At 41.2% G+C, this 26,195-nt stretch overlaps 1 protein-coding gene across 1 annotated transcript in view; it reads left to right on the plus strand.

Annotated features, from left to right (window-relative positions):
* The first annotated feature begins 3,995 nt into the window (after positions 1-3,995).
* The window catches only part of DDR2 (discoidin domain receptor tyrosine kinase 2), a 69,703-nt gene continuing 47,503 nt past the window's right edge, over positions 3,996-26,195 (plus strand). The window contains exons 1-2 of the mRNA XM_060033334.1: positions 3,996-4,266; positions 17,129-17,237. Coding sequence (XP_059889317.1) covers positions 4,258-4,266; positions 17,129-17,237 — 118 coding nt within the window. The 5' untranslated portion in view covers positions 3,996-4,257. The remainder of the gene's footprint in view (positions 4,267-17,128; positions 17,238-26,195) is intronic.

A 26,195-nucleotide genomic window follows, 5' to 3' on the forward strand; every position in this document is an offset into this window, starting at 1 on the left:
CCAATATAAAATAAAAAGTTAAAAAGAATTAATGTTGTGCCCAGCCAAAAAAGGAAAGCAAAGTGCCTTTCAACCCAGAGGTTTATTCGTTTCTGGCTGTTTTAGAAGTGCTTGACCTGTATCATTGCTGAAAATGTTCACTACAGAATATGGTTGCAAAGGCCTAAAAGGTGAACTCCTTGCTTCCTCGTTCAGCTGATCGTTGCAGAGAAGGTGAGGGGTCTCCCTTCTCTTCGTGGCGAGAGCACTGGTGTTAACCCTCATATACAGGAGTCTCTGAATATGTTAAGGGAAAGACACCTAGGTTTCTTTGCTGAAAGGGTAGATGCTGGCTGGTGTCTGGGATTCAAGTGTCTCCCTGGAGTTTCTCCTGCAGGGAACTGGAAGCAGTGTTCACTGGCATCACACCAGATCTCTTCCGAGGTTCAGGAGGGTTTCCTATGGCTGGATGAGATTGAATTTATTCCTGTCCCAGAGGTGCTTCAAGCCCATGTTGATTGGGCCTGTGCAAATTAGTAAGAAGCCTGATAGAGTCACGTGTTCTTAAGAGGCCAGCACGGCCACGGAGCACAAGAATAGGGCAGGCCTGGTGGAAACAGCATGACTGGAACAAGTTCTTGGCCCTCGCGGCTTTGGGCGGCTGGATTGGAAGGTCTTGGGGGCGTGTGTGCTCTCTCACGCGGGAGCAGAACAGCACTCGATCTAGCAGTGTGATCACATCACTGTCCCCCAAGACGTGGCCACCACCCTTCTCTCCTCAGCCCCAGGCTGGTTTCTGCTGTGCTGGCTCATAGTTAAGTGCATGAGTCTTTCGTGACCTCTGAATGACTGTCCATAAAGGGTCAAGTCACTTTCTCCAGAGGCAGCATCACTCAGGATGTACCCAGCAAGGTTTAGTGCGCTTGTCAAAGGCGAGGAGTTTGTACTGTTGTTCTTGCCTGTTTTATTACCATTGAAATGACCTGCCAAGCAACTGGCATCCACTGTGTAGGTGTCAGCTGATACAGATATAAGGAGACGGATGGGGGAGACATGCTTTTTGCCCCTAACTTGCAAATGTATTGAGGAGGCAAGGCCTAGGCACAGTAAAAATAAAATAGAAATACAAATATACGTGAACAATTGTGAGCCGGGCATTGTTCTAAGTACTTCCTGTGTAATAACTCTTTCTATCCTCATGACATTCTACAGGAGCAGGTGCCATTATTGCTCTCATTTTACAGGTGAGGAAACAGAAAAACCAAGGTTCAGGGGTGTGTGTGGCCAGGTCTACATACTGGGTGCAGGAGGAGACAGGATTCAAACCCGACAAGTCTGGCTATGGCCGTGGTGGCTGAGAAGGGCTACCTGAAGAGCTAGTCCTACCTCTGGGGTAGGGGCCCAGGTGCAATAGGAAGGGGGGATCCAGTGAGTAAGATGCTGCTTCGGGGTTCACTGCCAAGCCCTCAAGGGAAAGGCATCTCGTACGTGTAGACGGTTAGTCTTTCAACTCACTTCTGGGTTTAATGAGAGAGCTGTGTCTCTTGCTTACCATTGTTTCCATCTGACCCCTTTACTGTGTGGCCTAAGTTTTCATTCTAGGCTTTGAGGCAATGGACAGATTGGTGATAAGTAAAAACTTGGCAGTGTTCAAAACCCAACACTTACATTTGCAAGGAGGCTGTGCCTTACTTACCCAAGGAGGTTTTTCCAGTTATTTCTTGCCGGGTAATAAATCACCTCACAACTTAGTGGCTTAACACACAACAATCATGTTATTGTTATCATTGCTCATGTTTCTGAGGTGACTGGCCTCAGCTAGGCTGTCTTGCCCGGGGTCTCTCCTGTGGTTGCCCCAGATGGTGGCTGGGACCAGAGTCACCAGAGAGCCTTCTTCACTCACAAGTGTGAGAGTTTCTTCTGCTCTCTGCAGGGACCTCAGCAATGGTATTGGCCGGAAGACCTACACATGGCTTCTCCACATGGCCTGGCTTTCCTTGCCACATGGCAGTGGGTTTCCAGGGCAAGTCTAAGAGAGAGAGAGAGAGCGAGAGAGAGAGAGCCCAGTGGATGTGTATCACCTTCTGGGACCTAGCTCTGGAGTTTCACAGCCATCACTTTCACTGTATTCATTTTGTTAGAAGCGAGTCACTCAGTCGAGCTTGTATTCAAGAGAAAGGAAATTAGATCCTAGCTCTCCATGGGAGAGTGTCAGAGAATTTGTGGACAAATTTGAAAACCATCACAGAGGTTTTCCAAATAACTTCACTCTGGTTTAAAGAAATCAGTTACTGAGATGGACAGGGCCTAAAGAAGGTGTGTGAGCTCAGAGTTTAAGGAAAGAAAAACAGGAGGTTGGGCCAGGGAGAGGCGGTGGCACCAGAGAACCAGTGCTAACCTGGGTGACCAGAGGCCTGGCCCTGCCTCTGACCAGCTGTTGACCTTGTGGAGGCCTGTCTGCTTTGGAGGCTGCCCTACCTTCGTCACCTTTAACCACAGAGGACTGAGAAAGATGGGCACTCAGATACCTTCAAGCTTTCGTGGCAGTGGGCCTATACTTTTGAGGACTAACGTCTTCATATCATAACCTCCAAAACCCTCCAACCGTAGGCCCTCCTGCTGACGTCAGTGTGCTCAGTAGTGGTGCAGGCGGCCCTCTGATCACCAGCACATGCATCAGGGCTCCTGAGGGGCCTGGGGTAGAGGGTGGGTTGCAGAAAGAAAATGAGGGGCTGGGTGGGACAGGTGCCCAAGTGTGGGATAGTGGAAGTCAGGGGTGGGAGTGAAATATCCCCATGAAGAGCCCGGGGCTGCTAGAGCTCAGTGAGGTTAAATGAGCTGCCCAAGGTCTTAGCAGGCCCAGGGATACTGAGCTTCTAACGGACCCTTTTGTGTTTGGAAAATGCCCTGACTTCACTTTGTATTTACTCTCCTTTCTCCTCCCACTAATCTCATGACGGCATTAGATTTGACGTCACTAGTGCTTATACGATAGAAAGGATAACAGGCAAATGATACCACGCCGTGGATGTTTTGCGGTCCATCCTGCCCCCGGCAGGGGGAGTGTCTTCTGTGACAGTGATTTCTTTCAGCGTCCTCTGCTCTTTCTGGATGGCGAGTGAGAGGATGAGATAGCTGTCTGGCTGTTCCCCCCCAACCCTCCACTGCTTTGGCAAAACTCTAGTTGCCTCCAAAGAAGGTGAAAAGAGTGAGGAAAGCAAAGTGCTCTTCTAACAAAGGCAGGAGCAGAGCTTGCTGTTGCATCCTCCTCTGAGCAGTGAAGGTCACCTTGGGTCATCCTTTGTGCTTAAACACTTACAGATTGGGCCAGTCTGGGCCTTTGGCTCAGCACTGAGCAGCTACATTTTGAGAAGCAAGAGATTGGGACTCCCAGAGGAAAGCTGGGAATGAGAAAGACATCAACAAATCCTTGGGAATCAAGATAAAACATGAGGGTGTTTGGTACAGCGATGGTGTGTGTGTGTGTGTGTGTGTGTGTGTGTGTGTGTGTGTGTGTGTGTGTGTGTGGCTCATCTTCTGCCAAAACCAAGCTCATTTCTGCATATTTGTTTGCTGAGTATTAAATACTCCAAAGATTGCTCTTTCTATTTGTTGAATCTGAAATGAAAAATGACTCAGCAGAGAGGAAAACAAGCCTCGAATGCCCTGAATGGCCTCTGAATGAAAATCTACAGCTGTAAATCACGTGGCTTCTCTTCTCCCCACCAGGTCCTTCAGCACACACACACGCACAAGTACCACACACAGTTGTGCACACACCGCATCTCGGATCGGCTCCAGTCCAACCCAAGTCCCTTTATCTCATTTCCCTTCCCACTCCAGCCTTTCCAGGGCCCTACCCCTTCCTGTAGGAAGATCTGTCCGAGTTTAGGTGGAGGCAGCCTGGCTGCAGCCCACGGCTGATTTTCCAGAAGGGCAGACGCTTCCTATTTGGCCCCTTTCACGGGCTCAGCGTGAAGATCCCTCAGGAAGATCGGAGACTTTTTATTCTTCGACCAAGGGGTGGGCACCTCAGATTGTCTCTAGCTTTCGGACCTGGAAGGATGGATTGTCTGGGGAAAAGGACCGTCTGCCCAGTCAGATGTGCCCTGCTTTGTATAGAAACTGTACTCCTGAAAAGTTGAGTACAAACCGGATTTAGGTATACTGAATCATATTCTGAATTGCTGGAAGGATTTGCTGTCAGAGGAACCCAGTCGTGGATCCCTTTGTGAAGTGAAGAATTATTTTGTAACGTGGAGACTCCCTCAGTGATTTATGAGTTTGGTGAGTAGATGGAACATTATACCGGATGTTATTTTAAATGTATTGTGTGGAAACTTGTTATTCAAAGGTACCCAGCACTGAAGGCTTGTTCAAAGAATTCTGTAATGTGGATAAACATTTCATGATTTATGAGCTTGGCAAGTTCAGACATTTCTTAAAGTGGGATATACCTCTAGCGCTGCTTCAGAGAAAGAGGTGGTTTTTACTAATAATCAGACCTGGGGGAAAAATGAGAGCTCTACTATCTGTAAGTTACAGTCACTTCAAAGGGGCTTGGGAGAAACAAAGAACTGAAACTTTCCGTTTTGTTAAGGCAAGAAATCCAAAGGGTTGCCTGCTTTGCTTACTTTCCTTATCACTGAGGGGGAATGATGGGGCTGTTTTTCCAAATAAATGCAGTTAACTATTATAGCAACACTTATAAAAGTGTTTCTTTTTATATTTAAGTCTATATCATCTGTCTACCTCTCTATCTATCATGTGTCTATTACCTCTCTCTCTCTCTCTCTCTCTCTACCATCTATCAGTCCTATAGTAAAAAACAGACACTGTAGTAGGGCGTGTGCTTTGGAGCACAGAAAGCTGTTTCTCCACTAGTACAGAGAGCCTCATACCCTGAGATGTCTGGGTGTCTGAGTTAGGTGAGAGACCTTAGCTTCCTGCTCACCCTTTCTCACTCAGCAGTTCAAAAGTCATTTCAGCACTCATCTCCCAGGGTTCGCAGCTCTATCCTCACTCACTCTCCTATTCGGGCACTAGAGTAGAGCTTATTACTAGGGATGTGGTCTGACTCCCCCCCCCCCCAGCTTTATTGAGATATAATTGACGTATAACGTTGTGTAAGTTTAAGGTGTACAGCATGTTGATTTGATACACTTATATATTGCAAAATGATGATCACCATAGCATTAAGTAACACTTTCATCCTGTCCCATGATTACCATTTCCTCTCTGTAGTAAGAACATTTAAGATCTACGCTTTGGTACAAAATATAGTATCATTAGCTATAATCACTATGCTGTGCATCAGATCCCCAGAACTTATTCATCTTATAACTGGAAGTTTGTACCCTTTGATCAATACCTCTCCATTCCACCCCACACCCAGCCCCTGGCAACCACCACTCTACTTTCTGATTCTCTGAGTTGGGCTTTTTTAGATTCCACATATAAGTGATAGCATAAAGTAGGAAACGGTCTGACTTTTTAAGGCAGTTGGAAAAGAGGAGTTTGTTACTGCCTCAGCTGTGTGTAACCTGGAGCTGCAGGAGACACAGGACTGACCAGGAGCGAGCCCTATCTGTGTGAACTCTCCACAGAATGGGATGGTATCAGGCAGGATGTGCTGATGACTTGCTCTTAAACCGTGATGTGGCCCTGACTGTGTTTCAGAAAGAGGCCTTTGAAGCTCACCCAAGTACAGAAATAACTTGTAAGAAATTTGATTCTAGGTTCTTTTAAAAAAATTCCCGATAATTCCTGGCTGTGGCTGTCACACTCCCATCTGCCTAACCTTCCATTTACTTCCTGGTTTTTCCGATGGCTTTGACCCATAGCCTGTCTAGATCCTGGTGTGGGCAGTCCTGAGATGGAGAGTCAACCATCTCCCGTCGGATCTGGGAGGTCCTGAGTCGTGGCTCCTTTGGAGTCAGTGTGGAGTGTTCATCCAGCTTGGCTAGGGCAGGAGATTTTGACTGTGAAGCGGAAGTGGGGTTTTCATTACACAGGACATATACTCTCTGAGCTACACAGTCATTGACATTCCTTGGAAACTATTGGGCTGTGGGTGAAGTAACACTGGCCGTGGAGTCAGAAGAACTGGAAGGGTTTTAACTCTGTCTCTAGTTTTGTGACCCAGGCAAGTTAGAATTAATCTGATTTTGATGTAGACAGAAGCAAGACCCCTAATCTTAAATGACTCACAGTCTGGCTTGAAAGACAGACAGAACTGTAATTCAGCGTGATGAGTGGGAACCAGCAGCCAGACCAGGTAAGTCTGCCTAGGTTGTGGGTGAAGTGACTTAGGGACTCACTTTCCTGCTTTGTAAAGGCAGGTGGTAATCTCTCCTTTCAGGCTTATTGTAAGGCTTGATGAGTATGCATTTGTAGGTATGTACTAAGGGGCAGGTGTTCTAACAAATGAAAGGTATAAGTAGCAACTCTCAAACTTTTTTTCTTTTGCTTCTCTATTTATCTGCAAGATATACTAATCGATAATATCTCTCAATACTGCAAGTGATTCTCAAAATATAAGACAGGTTCACCCAATACCTTGAACCTGTGGGATATGCATGGTTGCTTGGAAAGCACCCTCGAGATTCTGATAGACTGCCCCCAGGAATTTTTTTTTTGTCAGAGAAACCAATGTGAATGACATTAACAGGGAACATATTTTCTTTGTTAAAATCAAAACATCGCAAATAAGGCTAGAGTTTCCCTTTGATCACCATTTCCAATCTCCCCTGCCAAACACTATGATCTCTGAGGGAACTACTATTATCAGCATTTGCCTTCTAGGGTTCCTTGCTCTATCCTCACATACCACCCTATCCGAGCACTACAGTGTGCACTAGATTAAAGTTTGTTATCAGCATGGTGTTTAACTTTCTAGATCTTTTATGTACATATAAATGTATGTGAATGTGTGTATATATCCATAAAAGTATATAGTGTGCTTCATATAAATCTTGAAACCTGCTTGTTCACCTAAAAACCATGTCATGGGCACCTAACCATGCAATTACATGTGGCTCTAACTCATACTTTTAAGCTATTGCATAGTATTTCATAGCAGGAATATGCCACAGTTTATAGTACTCCCTTATTGATAGAAATTTTTCCAAGTTTTGTTATTTAAAAAAATATTGTACCCACAGGGTTCAACGGTTCCAATTTCTCCACACTCTTGTCTACACTTATTGTCCTTCATTTTTTTTTTCTTTTTTGATAATAGCCATCATGACAGATGTGAGGTGATATCTCATTGTGGTTTTGATTTGTATCTCCTGATGATTAGCAGTGTTGAGCATTTTTTCATATATCTGTTGGCCATTTGTATGTCTTCTTTGGAGAAATGTCCATTCAAGTCCTTAGCCCATTTTAAGGAATTTTATTAGGTTTTTTGTTTTTGTTTTTTTGTTTGTGTGGGTGTTTCCTTTTTTTCTTTTTTGCTATTGAGTTATATGGTTCCTTGTATATTTTGGATATTAATCACTTATTATATTGTTTGCAAACATTTTCTCCTTTTCTGTATGTTGCCTTTTCATGCTGTTGATTGTTTGCTCTGCAAAAGCTTTTTGGTTTGAGGTAGTTTCACTTGTTTATTTTTGTTTGTGCTGCCAGAACTTTTGGAGTCATATCAATGTAGTCATTTCCAAGGCCACCATTGTGAAGCTTTTCCTCTGTGTTTTCTTCTAGAAGTTTAACGTTTCAGGTCTTACATTTAAGTCTTTAATCCACTTTGAGTTGATTTTTGTGTATGGTGTAAGATAAGGGTTCAATTTCATTCTTTTGCATGTGGGTACCTAGTTTTCTTAATACAATTTATTTAAGAGTCTCATTTTTCCCCATTATATATTTTTGGCATCCTTCTTGAAGATGAGTTGGCCACAACCTCTATGGAAAACAGTATGGAGAGTCCTCAAAAATTTAATATAGAACTACCACATGACCCAGCAATCCCACTTCTGGGTATTTATCCAAGATAGTTATAATCAGGATCTTGAAGAAATATTAGCACTCCCATGTTCATTGTAGCATTATTCACAATAGTCAATATGTGGAAATAAACTAAATGTTGACAAATGAATGGATAAAGAAAATGTGGCTTCTACATACAATGGAATATTATTTAGCCTTAAAAAAGCATACTTTGCAATATGCAACAACATGGATGAAACTTGAGGACATTATGTTAAGGGAAATAAGTCAGTCACAGAAAGACAAATAGTACATGATACCAATTATGTCAAATTCATAGAATTAATGAGGGGAACAGTGGTTGCCAGGGGCTAAGGGGAGGAGGAAATGGAGAGTTAATCAACAGGCAGAAAGTTTCAGTTAAGCAAGTTGAGTAGGTTCCGGAGATCTGACGTACAACATTATACCGATATTCAACAATAATGTGTTGCACACTTAAAAATTTGTTGAGGCATGAATGGATTAAATGCTCCAACCAAAAGACACAGGCTTGCTGAATGGATACAAAAACAGGACCCATATATATGCTGTCTACAAGAGACCCACTTCAGACCTAGGGACACATACAGACTGAAAGTGAGGGGATGGAAAAAGATATTCCATGCAAATGGAAATCAAAAAAAGCTGGAGTAGCGATACTCATATCAGATAAAATAGACTTTAAAATAAAGAATGTTACAAGAGACAAGGAAGGACACTACATAATGATCAAGGGATCAATCCAAGAAGAAGATATAACAATTATAAATATATATGCACCCAACATAGGAGCACCTCAATACATAAGGCAACTGCTAACAGCTTTAAAAGAGGAAATTGACAGTAACACAATAATAGTGGGGGACTTTAACACCTCACTTCCACCAATGGACAGATCATCCAGACAGAAAATTAAAACAGATACACAAGCTTTAAATGACACAATAGAGCAGACAGATTTAATTGATATTTATGGGACATTCCACCCAAAAGTGGCAGAATACACTTGCTTCTCAAGTGCACATGGAACATTCTCCAGGATAGATCACATCTTGGGTCACAAATCAAGCCTCAGTAAATTTAAGAAAATTGAAATCATATCAAGCATTTTTTCTGACCACAGCGCTGTGAGATTAGAAATGAATTACAGGGAAAAAAACGTAAAAAACACAAACACATGGAGGCTAAACAATACGTTACTAAATAACCAAGAGATCACTGAAGAAATCAAAGAGGAAATCAAAAAATACCTACAGACAAATGACAATGAAAACACGACGATCCAAAACCTATGGGATGCAGCAAAAGCAGTTCTAAGAGGGAAGTTTATAGCTATACAAGCCTACCTCAAGAAACAAGAAAAATCTCAAATAAACAATCTAAACTTACACTTAAAGGAACTAGAGAAAGAAGAACAAACGAAACCCAAAGTTAGCAGAAGAAAAGAAATCATAAAGGTCAGAGCAGAAATAAATGAAATAGAAACAAAGAAAACAATAGCAAAGATCAATACAACTAAAAGCTGGTTCTTTGAAAAGATAAACAAAATGGGTAAGCCATTAGCCAGACTCATCATGAAAAAGAGGGAGAGGACTCAAATCAATAAAATTAGAAATGAAAAAGGAGAAGTTACAACAGACACCGCAGAAATACAAAACATCCTAAGAGACTACTACAAGCAACCCTATGCCAATGAAATGGGCAACCTGGAAGAAATGGACAAATTCTTAGAAAGGTATAACCTTCCAAGACTGAACCAGGAAGAAATAGAAAACATGAACAGACCAATAACAAGTAATGAAATTGAAACTGTGATTAAGACAACCCTCAGAATGGGAGAAAATATTTGCAAATGAAGCAACCAAAAAAGGATTAATCTCCAAAATTTACAAGCAGCTCATGCAGCTCAATAACAAGAAAACAAACAACCCAATCCAAAAATGGGCAGAAGACCTAAATAGACATTTCTCCAAAGAAGATATACAGACTGCCAACAAACACATGAAAGAATGCTCAACATCATTAATCATTAGAGAAATGCAAATCAAAACTACAATGAGATATCATCTCACACCAGTCAGAATGGCCATCATCAAAAAATCTAGAAACAATAAATGCTGGAGAGGGTGTGGAGAAAAGGGAACCCTCTTGCACTGCTGGTGGGAATGTGAATTGGTTCAGCCACTATGGAGAACAGTATGGAGGTTCCTTAAAAAACTACAAATAGAACTACCATATGACCCAGCAATCCCACTACTGGGCATATACCCTGAGAAAACCAAAATTCAAAAAGAGTCATGTACCAAAATGTTCATTGCAGCTCTATTTACAATAGCCCGGAGATGGAAACAACCTAAGTGCCCGTCATCGGATGAATGGATAAAGAAGATGTGGCACATATGTACAATGGAATATTACTCAGCCATAAAAAGAAACGAAATTGAGCTATTTGTAATGAAGTGGATAGACCTAGAGTCTGTCATACAGAGTGAAGTAAGTCAGAAAGAAAAAGACAAATACCGTATGCTAACACATATATATGGAATTTAAGGAAAAAAATGTCATGAAGAACCTAGGGGTAAAGCAGGAATAAAGACGCAGACCTCCTAGAGAACGGACATGAGGTTATGGGGAGGGGGAAGGGTGAGCTGTGACAGGGCGAGAGAGAGTCATGGGCATATACACACTAACAAACGTAGTAAGGTAGATAGCTAGTGGGAAGCAGCCGCATGGCACAGGGATATTGGCTCGGTGCTTTGTGACAGCCTGGAGGGGTGGGATAGGGAGGGTGGGAGGGAGGGAGACGCAACAGGGAAGACATATGGGAACATATGTTTATGTATGACTGATTCACTTTGTTATAAAGCAGAAACTAACACACCATTGTAAAGCAATTATACCCCAATAAAGATGTTAAAAAAAAAAAAATCTTCCAACAAACAAAAGTCCAGGACCAGATGGCTTCACAGGTGAACTCTATCAAACATTTAGAGAAGAGCTAACACCCATCCTTCTCAAACTCTTCCAAAAAATTGCAGAGGAAGGAACACTCCTAAACTCATTCTGTGAGGCCACCATCACCCTGATACGAAAACCAGACAAAGATACTACCAAAAATGAAAACTACAGACCAATATCACTGATAAATATAGATGCAAAAATCCTCAACAAAATACCAGCAAACAGAGTCCAACAACACATTAAAAGGATCATACACCATGATCAAGTAGGATTTATCCCAGGGATGCAAGGATTCTTCAATATACGCAAATCAATCAATGTGATACACTATATTAACAAATTGAAGAATAAAACCATATGATCATCTCAATAGATGCAGAAAAGGCTTTTGACAAAATTCGACACCAATTTATGATAAAAACTCTGCAGAAAGTGGGCATAGAGGGAACCTCCCTCAACATAATAAAGGCCATATACGATAAACCCACAGCAAACATCATTCTCAATGCTAAAAAACTGAAAGCATTTCCTCTAAGATCAGGAACAAGACAAGGAGGTCCACTCTCACCACTATTATTCCACATAGTTTTGGAAGTCCTAGCCATGGAAATCAGAGAAGAAAAAGAAATAAAAGGAATACAAATTGGAAAAGAAGAAGTAAAACTGTCACTGTTTGCAGATGACATGATACTATATAAAGGGAATCCTAAAGATGCCACCAGAAAACTACTAGAGGTAATCAATGAATTTGGTAAAGTTGCAGGATAGAAAATTAATGCACAGAAATCTCTTGCATTCCTATATACTAATGATGAAAAATCTGAAAGAGAAATCAAGGAAACATTCCCATTCACCAATGCAACAAAAAGAATAAAATACCTAGGAATAAACCTACCTATGGAAACAAAAGACCTGTATGCAGAAAACTATAAGACACTGATGAAAGAAATTAAAGATGATACAAATAGATGGAGAGATATACCATGTTCTTGGATTGGAAGAGTCAACATTTTGAAAATGACTATACTACCCAATGCAATCTACAGATCCAATGCATTCCCTATCAAATTACCAATGGCATTTTTTACAGAACTAGAACAAAAATCTTAAAATTTGTATGGAGACACAAAAGACCCCAAATAGCCAAAGCAGTCTTGAGGGAATAAAACGGAGCTGGAGGAATCAGACTCCCTGACTTCAGACTGTACTACAAAGCTACAGTAATGAAGACAATATGGTACTGGAATAAAAACAGAAACATAGATCAATGGAACAGGATAGAAAGCCCAGAGGTAAACCCACACACCTATGGTCAACTAATCGATGACAAAGGAGGCAAGGATATACAATGGAGAAAAGACAGTCTCTTCAATAAGTGGTGCTGGGAAAACTGGACAGCTACATGTAAAGGAATGAAATTAGAACACTCTGTAACACCATACACAAAAATAAACTCAAAATGGATTAGAGACCTAAATGTAAGACTGGACACTATAAAACTCTTAGAGGAAACATAGGAAGAACACTCTTTGACATAAATCACAGCAAGATCTTTTTTTGATCCACCTCCTAGAGTAATGGAAATAAAAACATAAATAAACAAATGGGACCTAATGAAACTTAAAAGCTTTTGCACAGCAAAGGCAACCATAAACAAGATGAAAAGACAACCCTCAGAATGGGAGAAAATATTTGCAAATGAATCAAAGGACAAAGGATTAATCTCCAAAATAGATACACAGCTCATGCAGCTTAATATTAAAAAAACAAACAACCCAATCCAAAAATGGGCAGAAGACCTAAATAAACTTTTCTCTACAGATAGCTAAGAAGCACATGAAAAGCTGCTCAATGTCACTAATTATTAGAGAAATGCAAATCAATACTAAAATTAGGTATCACCTCATACCAGTCAGAATGGGCATCATCAGAAAACCTACAAACAACAAATGCTGGAGAGGGTGTGGAGAAAAGGGAACCCTCTTGCACTGTTGGTGGGAATGTAAATTGATACAGACACTATGGAGAACAGTATGGAGGTTCCTTAAAAAACTAAAAATAGAATTACCATATGACCCAGCAATCCCACTACTGGGCATATACCCAGAGAAAACCTAATTCAAAAAGACACATGCACCCCAATATTCATTGCAACGCTATTTACAATAGCCAGGTCATGGAAGCATCCTAAATGCCCATCAACAGATGAATGGATAAAGAAGATGTGGCACATATACACAATGGAATATTACCCAGCCATAAAAAGAAACGAAATTGAGTTATTTGTAGTGAGGTGGATGGACCTAAAGTCTGTCATACAGAGTGAAGTAAGTCAGAAAGAGAAAAACAAATACCGTATGCTAACATATATATATGGAATCTAAGAAAAAGAAAAAGGTTCTGATGAACCTAGGGGCAGGACGGGAATAAAGACACAGACCTACTAGAGAATGGTCTTGAGGATATGGGGAGGGGGAAGGGTAAACTGGGACAAAGCGAGAGAGAGGCATGGACATATATACACTACCAAACGTAAAATAGATAGCTAGTGGGAAGCAGCCGCATAGTACAGGGAGATCACCTCGGTGCTTTGTGACCGCCTGGAGGGGTGGGATAAGGAGGGTGGGAGGGAGACGCAAGAGGGAAGAGATATGGGGATATACGTATATGTATAGCTGATTCACTTTGTTATAAAGCAGAAACTAACACACCATTGTAAAGCAATTATACTCCAATAAAGATGTTAAAAAAATAAAAGGAGAGTGTAGTATAATGACAAACAAAGACAGAAACAAAATAAACAACAACAAAAGGACCTAAGTGGATTTTAGAGTAATACAAACCCTGGGTTCATGTATGAGTTTTGGTGCCTATCAGCTGTGTAACCAGATCAGTTTTAACCTCTTCCTCCTCAATTACCTTACTGATGAAAACAAACCTCATTGGGTTACTGTGAATATTACATGAGATAGCCCTTGGCACGTGTTAGATATCCATGGTATAGTTATAGTACTCCTAGGTTTGTTAATGGTTCTTTTGTGTTTGTTAGCTGCTGGACACCCTAATTTTAAGCAAACAAACAGAAATAATCACTGGTATTGGAGATTCACAGCCTGCAACCAAGTAAGAGTTTCCAAAAGGAAATTCAGTCAACACTTTTTGAGCAACTTGTGAATCCTTAGTTCAGTTAAAAACTGTCTTTGAGCACCTCCTTTGTACGAGATATAATGTATTCTTTTGGAGATACAAGAATGAGTCATTTTGAAGCTAATGATTAAATGGGTAATTTTATAACCATGTTATGGAGGATCTAATAGAAGCAAATTCAGTGTGTGAAGGGAATGAGGTGTAGGAGACAGTCCTTAAAGAAGGAACCACTGGGGAAGGTCATGGAGGGGAGAAAGTAATGGCCAAGAACCCACAAAGAAGGTGTCATGAAAGAGAATTGTAGCACTCTTCTTCAAAAGGCTGCTAAGAGTGGGTGGTTACCCAAGGCAGTGCTCGCAAGGCTGGATGGCTGCTCACAAGGAGCTCAGATCTTTGTAGAAGGACATCCTGGATCATGGTCATGGGTTAGTGCTAGACTACAGCCAAGATCAATGTCTCCAAGGTCTGCCTGTGTGTTTCTTTTCTGGGCATGTTTGTTTGTGGACTCATTTATAGAAACGCAGTGTTCCTGCTGCTGGCAGTGTGTAGGCACTGAGACATATTTTATCTCTCCAAATCAATGCCATGAAACTATGGTCATCACCCTTTTGTGGTCTGTGGGTCACTTGCCCCTGCCCCCTACCGTGATGCCACTTTAGTCTTTTGTATTTGATTAGTTTCTGGCTCTATCCTCTTCAGGCAGAACTATCTGAATACCTATTTTTTTTTCTTACCATTTTGGGTGGGTCAGAGTTCTACTACCTAGAAAACATCATAGAAAGCTCCTGTTTCCTCAAAAAAGTGTCTTAGCTATGTCATCCTATTATTTACTCTATTCCCATTATTGCCCATTAAAATCTTATTCATCCTTCAAGAATCTGATCAGATGCTGATTTCATCATGAAACCTTCTCTGATCACTCAAGCTTAAAGGGATTTTGTCTCCCTTTATAATTTTGTTTTACATATTTTTCCTAACAGTGGATCCAGTGTTTGTTGACTATTAGTGTTACCTGGAAGAGAGTTTCTTTTTTAAATAAACTTTATTCTTGAACAGTTTTATATTTACAGAATCATTGCAAAGATGGTACCTAGATTTCCTATTTACCCACTACCTAAGTTCCCCTATTATTAACATCTTACATTAGTGTAGTACATATGTCATAGTTAGTGAACCAATATTGACACATCATTATTAACTAAAGTCTCTACTTTATTCAGATTTCCTCAGTTTTCCCCAAATGTCCTTTTTCTGTTCCAGGATCCCATCCAGGATGTCACATTACCTTTAGTCGTCCTGTCTTCTTTGGCTCCCTTAGCTGTGTCGGTTTCCCAGACTTTCTAGTCTTGGGTGACCATGACAGTTTTGAGGATTATGTATCAGGAATTTTGTAGAATTTCCCTAATTGGGATTTGTCTGATGTGTTTCTCATGATTAGGCTGGAGTAATGGGGTTTTGGGAAAAAGACCACAGAGGCTAAGTGCCATTCACATCACATCGTATCAAGGATACATACTATCAGTGTGACTTAACAAAGTTGATGCTAACCTTGATCACCTGGCTTGAGGTAGTGTTTGTCATGTTTCTCTACTGAAAAATTACCTTCTCCATTTCCATACTGTACTCTGAAGAAAGTCACTGTGTGCAGCCCACACTTAAGGAGTCGGGGGTGGGGAAGTGAGAGGGGTGGTTATGCACCACCTCTTTAAGAGTAGAGAGTATCTACATAATTATTTAGAATTCTTTTGCATGAGAAATTTGTCTATTCTCCTCCATTTGTTTATTCAATCATTTATTTATATCAACATGGACTTGTAAATATTTATTTTATATCTTGAGTTATAATCCAATACTACTTGACTCATTTTGTTGCTTAAGTTGTTCCAGCTTTGGCCACTGGGAACTCTTTCTGTTGGCTCCATGTTCCTTTGCCATAAACCCATCATTTTTTTTTTTTTTTTTTGCGGTACGCGGGCCTCTCACTGTTGTGGCCTCTCCCGTTGCGGAGCACAGGCTCCGGACGCGCAGGCTCAGCAGCCATGGCTCACGGGCCCAGCCGCTCCATGGCATGGGATCTTCCCGGACCGGGGCACGAACCCGTGTCCCCTGCATCGGCAGGCGGACTCTCAACCACTGCGCCACCAGGGAAGCCTTCCCCATCATTTTTGTGTATGCTTTCTCAACTTGGGGCACTAAAAGATTCTGCAGGCTCATCTGGCACTAAAATATTCTCCAAGATCATCATATTTCCTGCCCCAGTCCTGGAATTAGCAGTTTCTCCAAGGGAACCCTGGTTCCTTTTATTGGAGAATGGTATTAGAAATCAAGATCTGGGTACTAGGTTTGCTCGTTGCTATTGGGGTATCATTGTTTCTAGGCCCTCTTAGCTTATATAGCAAGGAGATAGATATATGTGTGTGTGTGCTAACCTATGTGTACACGTATCTATAAATATTTCCATATGTGACCATCTATATCTCTATTAAGCTAAACGTGAGTTCATGCTGATGTCTCAACTTTAATGCACTAATAACATGGATTATTCTGGGGGAGCTTAAAAATACAGAATTTCAGGTACCATTCTAGAGCTAATAATTCTAGAGCTAAAAAGGATAAATATTGACCTTACATCTTTTGAAAGGCAAACACATTAACGTCATTGAATGTTTTTCTTGATTTAATACTGGAATCAATATTAAAATTATGAAAAAACATTGTAAATGTAAGTTTTACTTTATCACCATTCACAATTTGGGTAAGTATTTATCTTACTAAAACGTTGTTACCCACCTATAGTTTGGCTAATTTTAATTCCATGAGTATATGATCTAATAGAGTTTGAAAATTCTTATATTACATAACTATTGAATGTCCCAGAGTTTGAAAATTCTTATAGTATGTGACTATTGAATGTCCCATTCAAGTATTAAACTCCATGATTTAAAGTTCTGAATATAGAAATAAACACTGTAAGAACACAAAGATGCAAGTTGTGTTCATTCATGTTGAAAGTATCTGCCTCACTCATTTCCTCTTCTTCTCTTTCTTGTTTTCTTGCATTTTTGGTGGGCTGCAGGCTCCAGTTCCAACACCATCTTCTGAGATGATCCTGATTCCCAGAATGCCCTTGGTGCTGCTCCTGCTGCTGCCTATCTTGAGTTCTGCAAAAGCTCAGGTTAACCCAGGTAACACAGCCATTGCTCAGCCCCACGCTGGAAGACAGCTGAACACTCAAGCCCATCAAGGTTCATCTTGGGAAAGGCACTGCTAAGGGGCCCAAAAGGTCATTCCTCCCTCCCTTTTTTTCCCTCCATGGTGAAACCTGGCCATAGCAGGAACAGAAATTACTATACTCTCTCTATGACATATTGTGAAAGGGCTTCTTATATGGAGTAGGGTAGAATAAAAGGAAAATGTTTAAAAATGGGAGGTGGAAGAAACAAACATTTGCTTCTGCATTTTCTGGGACACCGAAGGAGAGAATTTTTAGATGCCTTGGAGAAATTCTGCAGGTTGGTTTTCTAGTTATGTTTGGCTGTCCGAGGCCTGTATTTTACTTGGATGTCATGTTATGTTTTGGGGACCCTGGTCTTGTAGGATCTCAGGCAGTTTCTCTTTCCTACAGGGTGTGGCCATGCTCAAAAATAGGTATGTTAGTCCCCTTCCCCCAATTTTTTAAATTACATGTGTATTTTAACTTTAAATTGAAGTATACAGTTGTATCACTTGTCTATTACCATAGTAATGCCGCTTAACAACTTATGCAAAACTGGTGATTTAGTCTGGTCTTTGTTGGACTATTCTTCTTGTCTCTTTTGGATTCATGCACATATCTCGGAGTAAGCTGGTTATTGGCTCATTGAGGATGGCCTTGGCTCTGACAACTGGGGCAACTTTGCTGTGCTCTCTTCCAGCAGATTAGTATAGATATGTTTTAATGGAAATTGCACAGCAGTGAGAGCAGAAAGGGAAACATGCAACATGTTTCAAGCCAGTGCTTGAGTCATGTTCTCTGAGATATCATTGTCCAAAGCAAGTCACATGGCCAAGCCCAGAGTCAGAGTGGGAGAGCACAAAAAAATTACACAGGGAAGGTCTGAATACCTTCAGGGAAGGGAAGGGTGAAGGGTTGAAGTCATTTTTTTCATCTTGCCACAAATATAAATATAGGAAAGTAGATATAGCATAAGTGCTCAATTTGATGAATTTTACAAACTGAGCACATCGATCTAAGCAGCATCCAGATTAAGAAACAGAACTGTACCAGCACTTCAGAAGCTCTCCTCACACTCTCTTTCAGTCACTTTTCCCCACCCTCCCCCAAAGGGTAGTCATTATTTTGTTTTCTAACAACATAAATTCATTCTTCCTGGTTTTGTACTTTGTTTAAGTGGAGTCATCTTTTGTGTCTGGCTTCTTTCATTCAATATTTTGTTCATGACCTTCATCCATATCATTGCATGCAGTTGGTGACTGTCTCCATTGTTGTATATTATTATTTTATTTGAATATTTTATTTATTCAGTCTACGGTGGATGGGAATTTGGATCATTTCCAGTTTGAGCTCATTATGAATAAAGCTCCTATAACCCTTCTTGTAAAGGTCTTTTGATAGAGGTATATACTCAAGTCAAAAGACTTGACTTGAGTATATACCTAGAGTATATACCTAGAAGTGGCTTATAGTTTCATATAATCTGTTTTTCTACGTGTGGCCAAAGAGTTTTCCAAAGTGATTTTACCAACATACCACCCCATGGCAGTGTATGAGCGTTCCAGTGGCTTCATTCTGTATTTGGATTCCTGAGGGCATTTTCATTTCCTCTTCTTCACATAGCATGAGTGTACATTTGTGAAATGCTCACCTTATTGCTTTCTTATAATAAGCTTAGTTGGTGTATCCCAGATCTGAACTTTGACACCATTCTTTCATTTTTCTGCTTTGTATTGCCCTCACCTAGTTGAAGTCTGGTTGCCTCCTACTACATTTACCAAGCCCAGTGTCATTCTCCCTGCTTTGGTCTCCAAGGAAGAGTTGCTGTGAATGCACAGAATGGTAGGATGTTTTGGTGCTTGGCACACTCACAGAGACTGGTGTGACATGAGGCTATTTACATGACTAAACCGAAAGAGCTAGCCATCTGTGTTTGACAGCATCGCTGTAGCCCTGGAACAGAAAACAGGCTGTTTGAAGACAGCAAGCAGTTATCTTTAAAACGTTTTCCCCCATTCCTGGCATCAGCTATTCCTGCTGGCTCTCTCTGCCAAGGAAAAAGAAATAAAGGTCTTGACTTGCAAAGAACTTTATAGGAACATGGAATATTTGAGGTATGCTGAGGGGATAATACTTCCCTCTACCATTTCTTGTATTTTACCAGGTTAAGCTGGAGACAAGCAATGGGAAGCAGTGAGTCTAGTCACAAAGCTTGGGGCTCATGGAGGCTTAGGGCTCGCACACACTGATGAGCTCAGAGTAGGTACATAATAAATGCATGTTGATTTAAGGATGACTTTTCAGAAGTCCCTATTGGTGTCACCGAAGGACTGAAAGTAATAGAGTAAATTCTTGGCCAGTTAGATTTTCCCCACAGGCTGGCCATTTAGTATAAATAGATGAAATGTTGGAGTTAAGTTAGGAGAATAGGGTAGTAAACAAATCTTATATACAATCTATTGTTAAATATTGAAATATGTTTTAATGGATTATTAAGTGTAAATATTGTTTGGCAAATAGTAACTGAGCTAAGTATTAAATTCAATTAATATATAAAGTCTAAAAAAAACACTGATTTAAGCTCATTTTGAAGATTTCACCATGGCCATTGGTCAGTGAGCCTTCTGTCTTAGTATGACTTATTCATAATAAGGATATTGAATATTTAAAAATATCAATCTAGACAAAGAAGCAGAAGCCAACAGAGGGTGAATAATGTTGCTGTTTAGAGAAATTCTCTACAATTGAGATCACAAGTGTCCTGCAGTTGCCACCCCCATGGAGGCTGCAGAGTAGTGCTAGTGTGATACAGGTCAAGGCATGAGGGCAGTTGGGCTGGTGGCTCACTGCTCTGAAGCACTGGAGTTTTGACAGTGGTAGCAAAGCAGGTAGTGGGTCAGGTGATGTTAGTACCATTTCCAGTAGTGGCAGTGTTGAAATTGGTATTGTCACTACGGGCTGCTGTGGAAGGTTTGCAAGTCCATATGGGAAATACTGACGTACAGGTGTGTGTACATAGTCTTGAAGTGTGAAAAGTGTGCCTAGCTCTCTTCTAGCTGCAACAGTGCATCAGGGATTGGGACCTACTGACTGTCAGTTCAAGGAGGAAGTCATTGGAAAAGTTTGAGGCAGTTCCCTCTGTCAACATCTTGTCTCAGGAGAATCATTTAGCTATTGGCATCTGCATCAAAGAATCATACCAACAATTTCTGAACAACATTTCTACAAATAATTAAATGATTTGGATATTATTAGAATATTCTAATGAATAATTTGTAGTTCATTTGGAAAATAATATTTAACTCACTTAGAAAATTATTTTGAGAACAATCCTAGTTACAATCCTGGCTTTGTTTTTTTTTTTAATTGAAGTGTAGTTGCTATACAATATTATAGGTGTACAGTGTAGTGATTCACAACTTTTTAAGGTTATACTCCATTTATAGTTATTATAAAATAGTGGCTATATTCCCCATTTTGCACAGTATATCCTTGTAGCTTGTTTTATACCTAATAGTTTGTACCTTTTAATCCCCTACTCTCCCCTCTGGTATTGCCCCTCTCCCCTTCTCTCTCCCCTCTGGTAACCACTAGTTTGTTCTCTATATCTGTGAGTCTGCTTCTTTCTTGTTATATTCACTAGTTTGTTGTATTTTTTAGATTCCACATATAAATGATATCACACAGTATTTATCTTTGTCTGACTTATTTCACTTAGCATAATGCCCTCCAGTTCCATTCATGTTGGTGAAATGGCAAAATTTCATTATTTTTTATGGTTGAGTAGTATTCCATTGTATGTATACACCACATCTTCTTGATCCATTCATTTGTTGAAAGACATTTAGGTTGCTTCCCTTGGCTTGGTCTTAAATTAGTTGCATAACACTACTAAGTCATTATATTTTTCTTTGTACTTTCTTAATCCTTTCACCAGTAGTAAAATGAAGTTGGATTAGATAATATATGAGATCCTTTGTCACAAACCTACTATGACTTGGTGGTATGGGAACTTTACTGCCCATATTGGAAGATATTGCTAGGCTTTGGGCTTGGAAACAGGGTCCCTGAACTTGCATGACTATTCTTTGTAAGAAAGACCATTTGTCCCCAGCTCCCTGCCACTTCCCAGGCTCAAGGATCTAAAGTCTGAACTTCAGAAGAATCTTGCCTTTAAGGCTAAGCACATAGGAGATAGCTGATGAATATTTTTACAATTTAAATCCTAAAATGCTCCCTAGTGAGAGGTTGAGTCCAGAAACCCCGCCCCAGCCTAGCCTGCAGGAGCTTCATAGTACTAGAAGCCACCTTCTCTAGGGAATCTTTTTCTCTAGAGGTGGGTCCAAGAGGAAACCTTTTAGACAGAAGAAATAGCACAAGCAATGGCTGGGAGGGAGAGAGAGTACACATGCAGGGTGATGAGCAAAGGACCCAATAGCGCAGTTTTCCATCCTCCGGTAGGGTCCGTGGGTCAAGAACCCTCTTTCTTAACTTGGGCTGGGGCTACTGGACTTAATAGGAGAGCCAAGGCTACCTCCATGGGAAATGGACACCTCTAGACTCCACAATGAAGGACAAGAATACTCCTGGCTATTGAAGTTGTTTGATCAGTCACCAGGGTCAGGCTCCTTCAGAATGTATAAAACGGGTGTTTCAGTGGACATTAAGGGTCCATAACCTTGTGGAGTTCCAGGTAGGAGGAAGTAATAGAAGTAACCTCGTTATTCTGAAAACCTAGTCCTGAAAACCTGAAGTCCTGAGGACTCACTCAGCCAACTAGATCACTGCTGTATGTGAAGAGCATGGGGGCAATTGTCCCTACAATCCTGACTTGGCTTGTGACAACTACTTGTGGTTGGAAAAGGGAGAAACACCTCTTCTCCCCAACAGGCAACCCAGGCATTTAGGATCCATGGTACAGAGCCAGGGCAGGGCAGTGCTGGGACTTCCCATTTCCATCCTGGATTTTCCCCTCATAGGAAGCAGGCAACTTGCTAGCAGTTCAGAGCTCTGAGGTGGGGCAGTCCTCCTTTGGTATCTAGAATGTTCCCACTTTGAAAGGAGGAACAAAGACATTAAGGGTTTGAGATTCAGAGAGGAGTTCTCCTACTGGCTCCAAATTGGTTTTCAGTTCATCCCTGTGGTTTTATTCTTTCCAGCATCAGTCCTGCATGCAGTGAGTTCTTAGGGTCTAGGGACCTAGAATCCTAGGCTATTCATGCTGCAATGAACCTTAGAGATATTTAAGTCCTTCCTTCTCCTTTTACAGATAAAGGAACTGGGCGTCAAAGGGGGTGAATGATTTTTCCATGACTGCACACATAGCTAATGGCAAAGCAGGGACCCCCAGCTCCTGTCTCCCAGCCCCGGGTTTCTTCCACCAGACTACCCACTCCTCTGGGAGCCATTTGAGGAAATGATCTTTCCCTAATAATCATGTATAGCTGGGCAGCCTCATGGTTTCCCTTCTGTGACTTCTGATGTACATTTATGGGGGTGAGAGGTAATTTGGGTTGGAGGGACAGCCTGAAGCCAAGGAATAGGTAAGACAACAGGATCCTATAGAGGTCACACTTGGCACCTCGCTCTTGTTAGCACACTCAGCAAGCAAGGCTAGAGCTAGAAGCCCTTCAGGACCAACTCACCCTTGCAAAGAAACCAAAGTACTGGAGATGCTCTGGTGCTTTCCGCACAGAGTTGTCCCCTTCTCCCCACTCCCTCGTCTCCCACCAAGGCTGATACCTGCTACATTACCAACACACATTTCCATACTGAAAAATCATTTCTGTTTCCCAGGGTTCTCATTATTCATTTTCTCCAGAGATGTGCTGAGAGGATTTATGGGGCCTCAACTGTTAATCAGAATGTGGTGCTAGTTCCAGGTTTCTGAAACCAGGCCTGAGGTGCTAAGGCTGTGTGTTTGTACGTATGTGTACGTGTGTACTTCATATGGCTTGAGCAGGGCCCTGGGAAGGCACCTCCTGGGTTGAATTTCTCTTAAGTGAACAATGCTAGCTGCTGCCCAGATTGGCTCTTTCTTGCTTGTATGTTTGTTTGTCGAGTCTAGCCTCAGGGTGGCCTTTGGTATCCTTCCTGCCAGTAAAAAGATCTCTCTCTGGGGATAACAGGAACTCATTTGCCTCTTAAGCACTCTTAGTTGTGCCAAATGGGGGAAAAGAGAATGCAAATTTTGAAGAAGAATACCAACTAATATTTAATGAGCACTTAATATATTCCTGGTACCATTCTAAGTGGCGTCAACAAATATAATCTTCACAATCATCTTATGAAGTAGGTGGTATTGTTATTCCAGTTTCACTGAGGGGAAATTGAGGCCCAGGAACATTAGGTAACTCAAGATTATAGACCTAGCCAAGTGGCAGAGCTGGGATGTGATCCTCCTCCGGGGAGCACATTCTTGACCTCTGTGCTCTACTGCCTCCTGGAGTGTTAGACTCATTTTATGTTTGTGCTACCCAATCACATCAAGTCTCCAATGTCAGGCTGGCTGAGATGGTGAAGGTATGAGAGTGACCCAGAGATAAAGGAATTTGCCAGTCTCAGTGAAAAAAGGAAGGGAGAGCACTGAGCTCAAGTAAAGGCACAGAGCCACAAATAGCAAAAACAAGAGGGTGGAGGTGGTTGTCACTGAGGGGTCATAGGGCAAAGATGAGGTCAAGGTGTTGCCAAAAACAGGAACCACATGATTTTGGGATCCTCGGTATGTGACAAGTGCTTTCTGATCAAAGGCTTTGCCTTCACCCGGTGATAACAAAATGCTGTGCCAATGTCTTTCCTCCCAGGATGCACGTTCCTTTTGCTGTAAAATTTCAACAAATCTGGAATCAAGACTTTCTAAAATCTAAACAAGCAATAAGCTTCTCTGGGCCCTCTTTCTAGATTGTCCCCTAAATTGGTGTTTCTTCTTGACCCTGAGGTCATATTACAGACAGCGTGGAGAGTATGTGCTGACAGCAGAGTGTGATGACAACAAAGATGGTGAAGAGACCACGGCAACTGAGAGGTCTAGATTCTAGTTCCAGCTCTGTCACTATCTAGCTTAGTGACTTTAGCTAACTCTCTGCACCTCACTTTGCTCCCTTATAAAATGGGAAGAATAAACTCTGCTTTCTGCACTTCACAGGGTTACTATAGGGAGACCAAATGAGATAATGAAGTCAATGGGCTTTGGAAAGTTATATGCAAATATCAAGGGTTGTGATTTGTTACTTTTGGAAGAGAAGGAAATTAAAATAACCCAAACACTATAAAACAATAGTTTCTGTCAAGCAGATGATGGAGGAGGAAAGAGAAAAAGCGTTCATTAGTGACTATTATCATCTCTTGTGGTCTCCAAGAGAGACTCAAGTTACCTTTGGAGAATAGGGGTTTCTAACAACCCTGAACTCCGGCCATCCTAATTCCAAGGGATTCAGGGCCGTGTGCCCAGGCTGAGCATATCCATGACGGTGTATTTTTTCTGGGGAGAATAGTGTGATGTTGACTTAGCTCTTGGTCTTAGCCAACAGGACTCTGAAGAGCATGGATGTGGTAAGATAGCCCTCCCAGAATTTTTCAGTGGTTTGGACACATACACAGTAAAGTAAAGCAAAAGTTAAGACATTCAAAACAATGAGGGTTTTGGAGTGGGGGGGGGCTTAAGTGGGAGGTGATGAGTTGTTAAAAAGTATGCAACTTCTTTTTTTCCTGCTTCACAGATGTTTATGACTTTGGCTATTGTCTTATTTGGTGTGGTTGATCTCTTGTGTCCTCATGACAGACACCTATCACAGTGCTTGGCCTATAGAGTCAATCAATAAATATTTGAGGAATAAAAAGAAGGCAGGAAAGAAGGGAAGTTGAGAAGCTCCCAGGCTTCTCTTTTTTTCTACAAAAATGGATCTAAATTATGCCATGTGAGACTTGACCTCACAAAGATGTTCAGAAGCTGAGAAGAGGCTATACGATATCATCCCTTTAAGTGACGGGAGTGCAAAGTAGAAGGATGATAGACTGAAGTTCCCTGAGCTGCAGCTACTAATGTGCAGTAAAGAGGTCCAGCCTCTGATGTCCGAGGGCTGAGAGCCCTTCGCCTTGCAGAGGTAGAGTGCAGCCTCTGCTTATTCCTAAAAGCTTAAGGTCTCCCTCCTTTGGCCTGTGGGCAGAGCATTTTAGTGGATATAAATAAAGAAAAATGTGCTTAAGTTTACCCAAATATGTGTAAAGCTTTTACTCTTGACTTTTCAAGGGAGGGATTCAGATTTAATCTTTTGGGTGCTGTAAGCTGCAGTCAATATATAAGGTCTAACAATGAAGAGTATCTTCTATGTATAAGCATTGCTAACTTAAGAAATGGTTCATCCTGGCATAAGAGAAGCCCTGGCTATGGGGACAGGCTAAAACCACCTTGAGAAAGCTATAATATTAGTTTGTTTGTTTTTAGTAGGTTAGACCAATACTTAGGACTTTGTCATAGCTTTTCTTATTGAGGAACTTGCTCAGTAGTGATGGACGGCTCTCCTACTACTACTACTGCTACTATAATACTAGTACTGCTACAACTACTAATTATAACAGCAACAACGACATGGTATATCTATGGCTACTGGTTGTGTTTCTTGATTAAGTAAAATTAATCCTTCATTTCTTTTATGAGGATGAATCTAAATTCCTCTCTTGAAGTGCCAAGAGTAAGAAATTTACAAATACTGGGGTAAATTCAAACATATTTTTCTTTATTTATAACCACTAAGATGTCCTGAAATTGACTTGGCCCACTTCTCTGTGAGGCTGGGGTGGTCTTCTCTTTAGAAACGTGTTTGGGTCTTTGATTTTCTTAAGAAGAGGTGAACCCAAAGTCCAGATTGGCCAACAGTGAAAGCAGTTGGATCTCCCTTTACTTGGTGGGGTAGAATTTCTTCACTCTGGG

The sequence above is a fragment of the Delphinus delphis genome, chromosome 1 (genome assembly GCF_949987515.2).
Source record: "Delphinus delphis chromosome 1, mDelDel1.2, whole genome shotgun sequence".
Classification (NCBI taxonomy): Eukaryota; Metazoa; Chordata; class Mammalia; order Artiodactyla; family Delphinidae; genus Delphinus; species Delphinus delphis.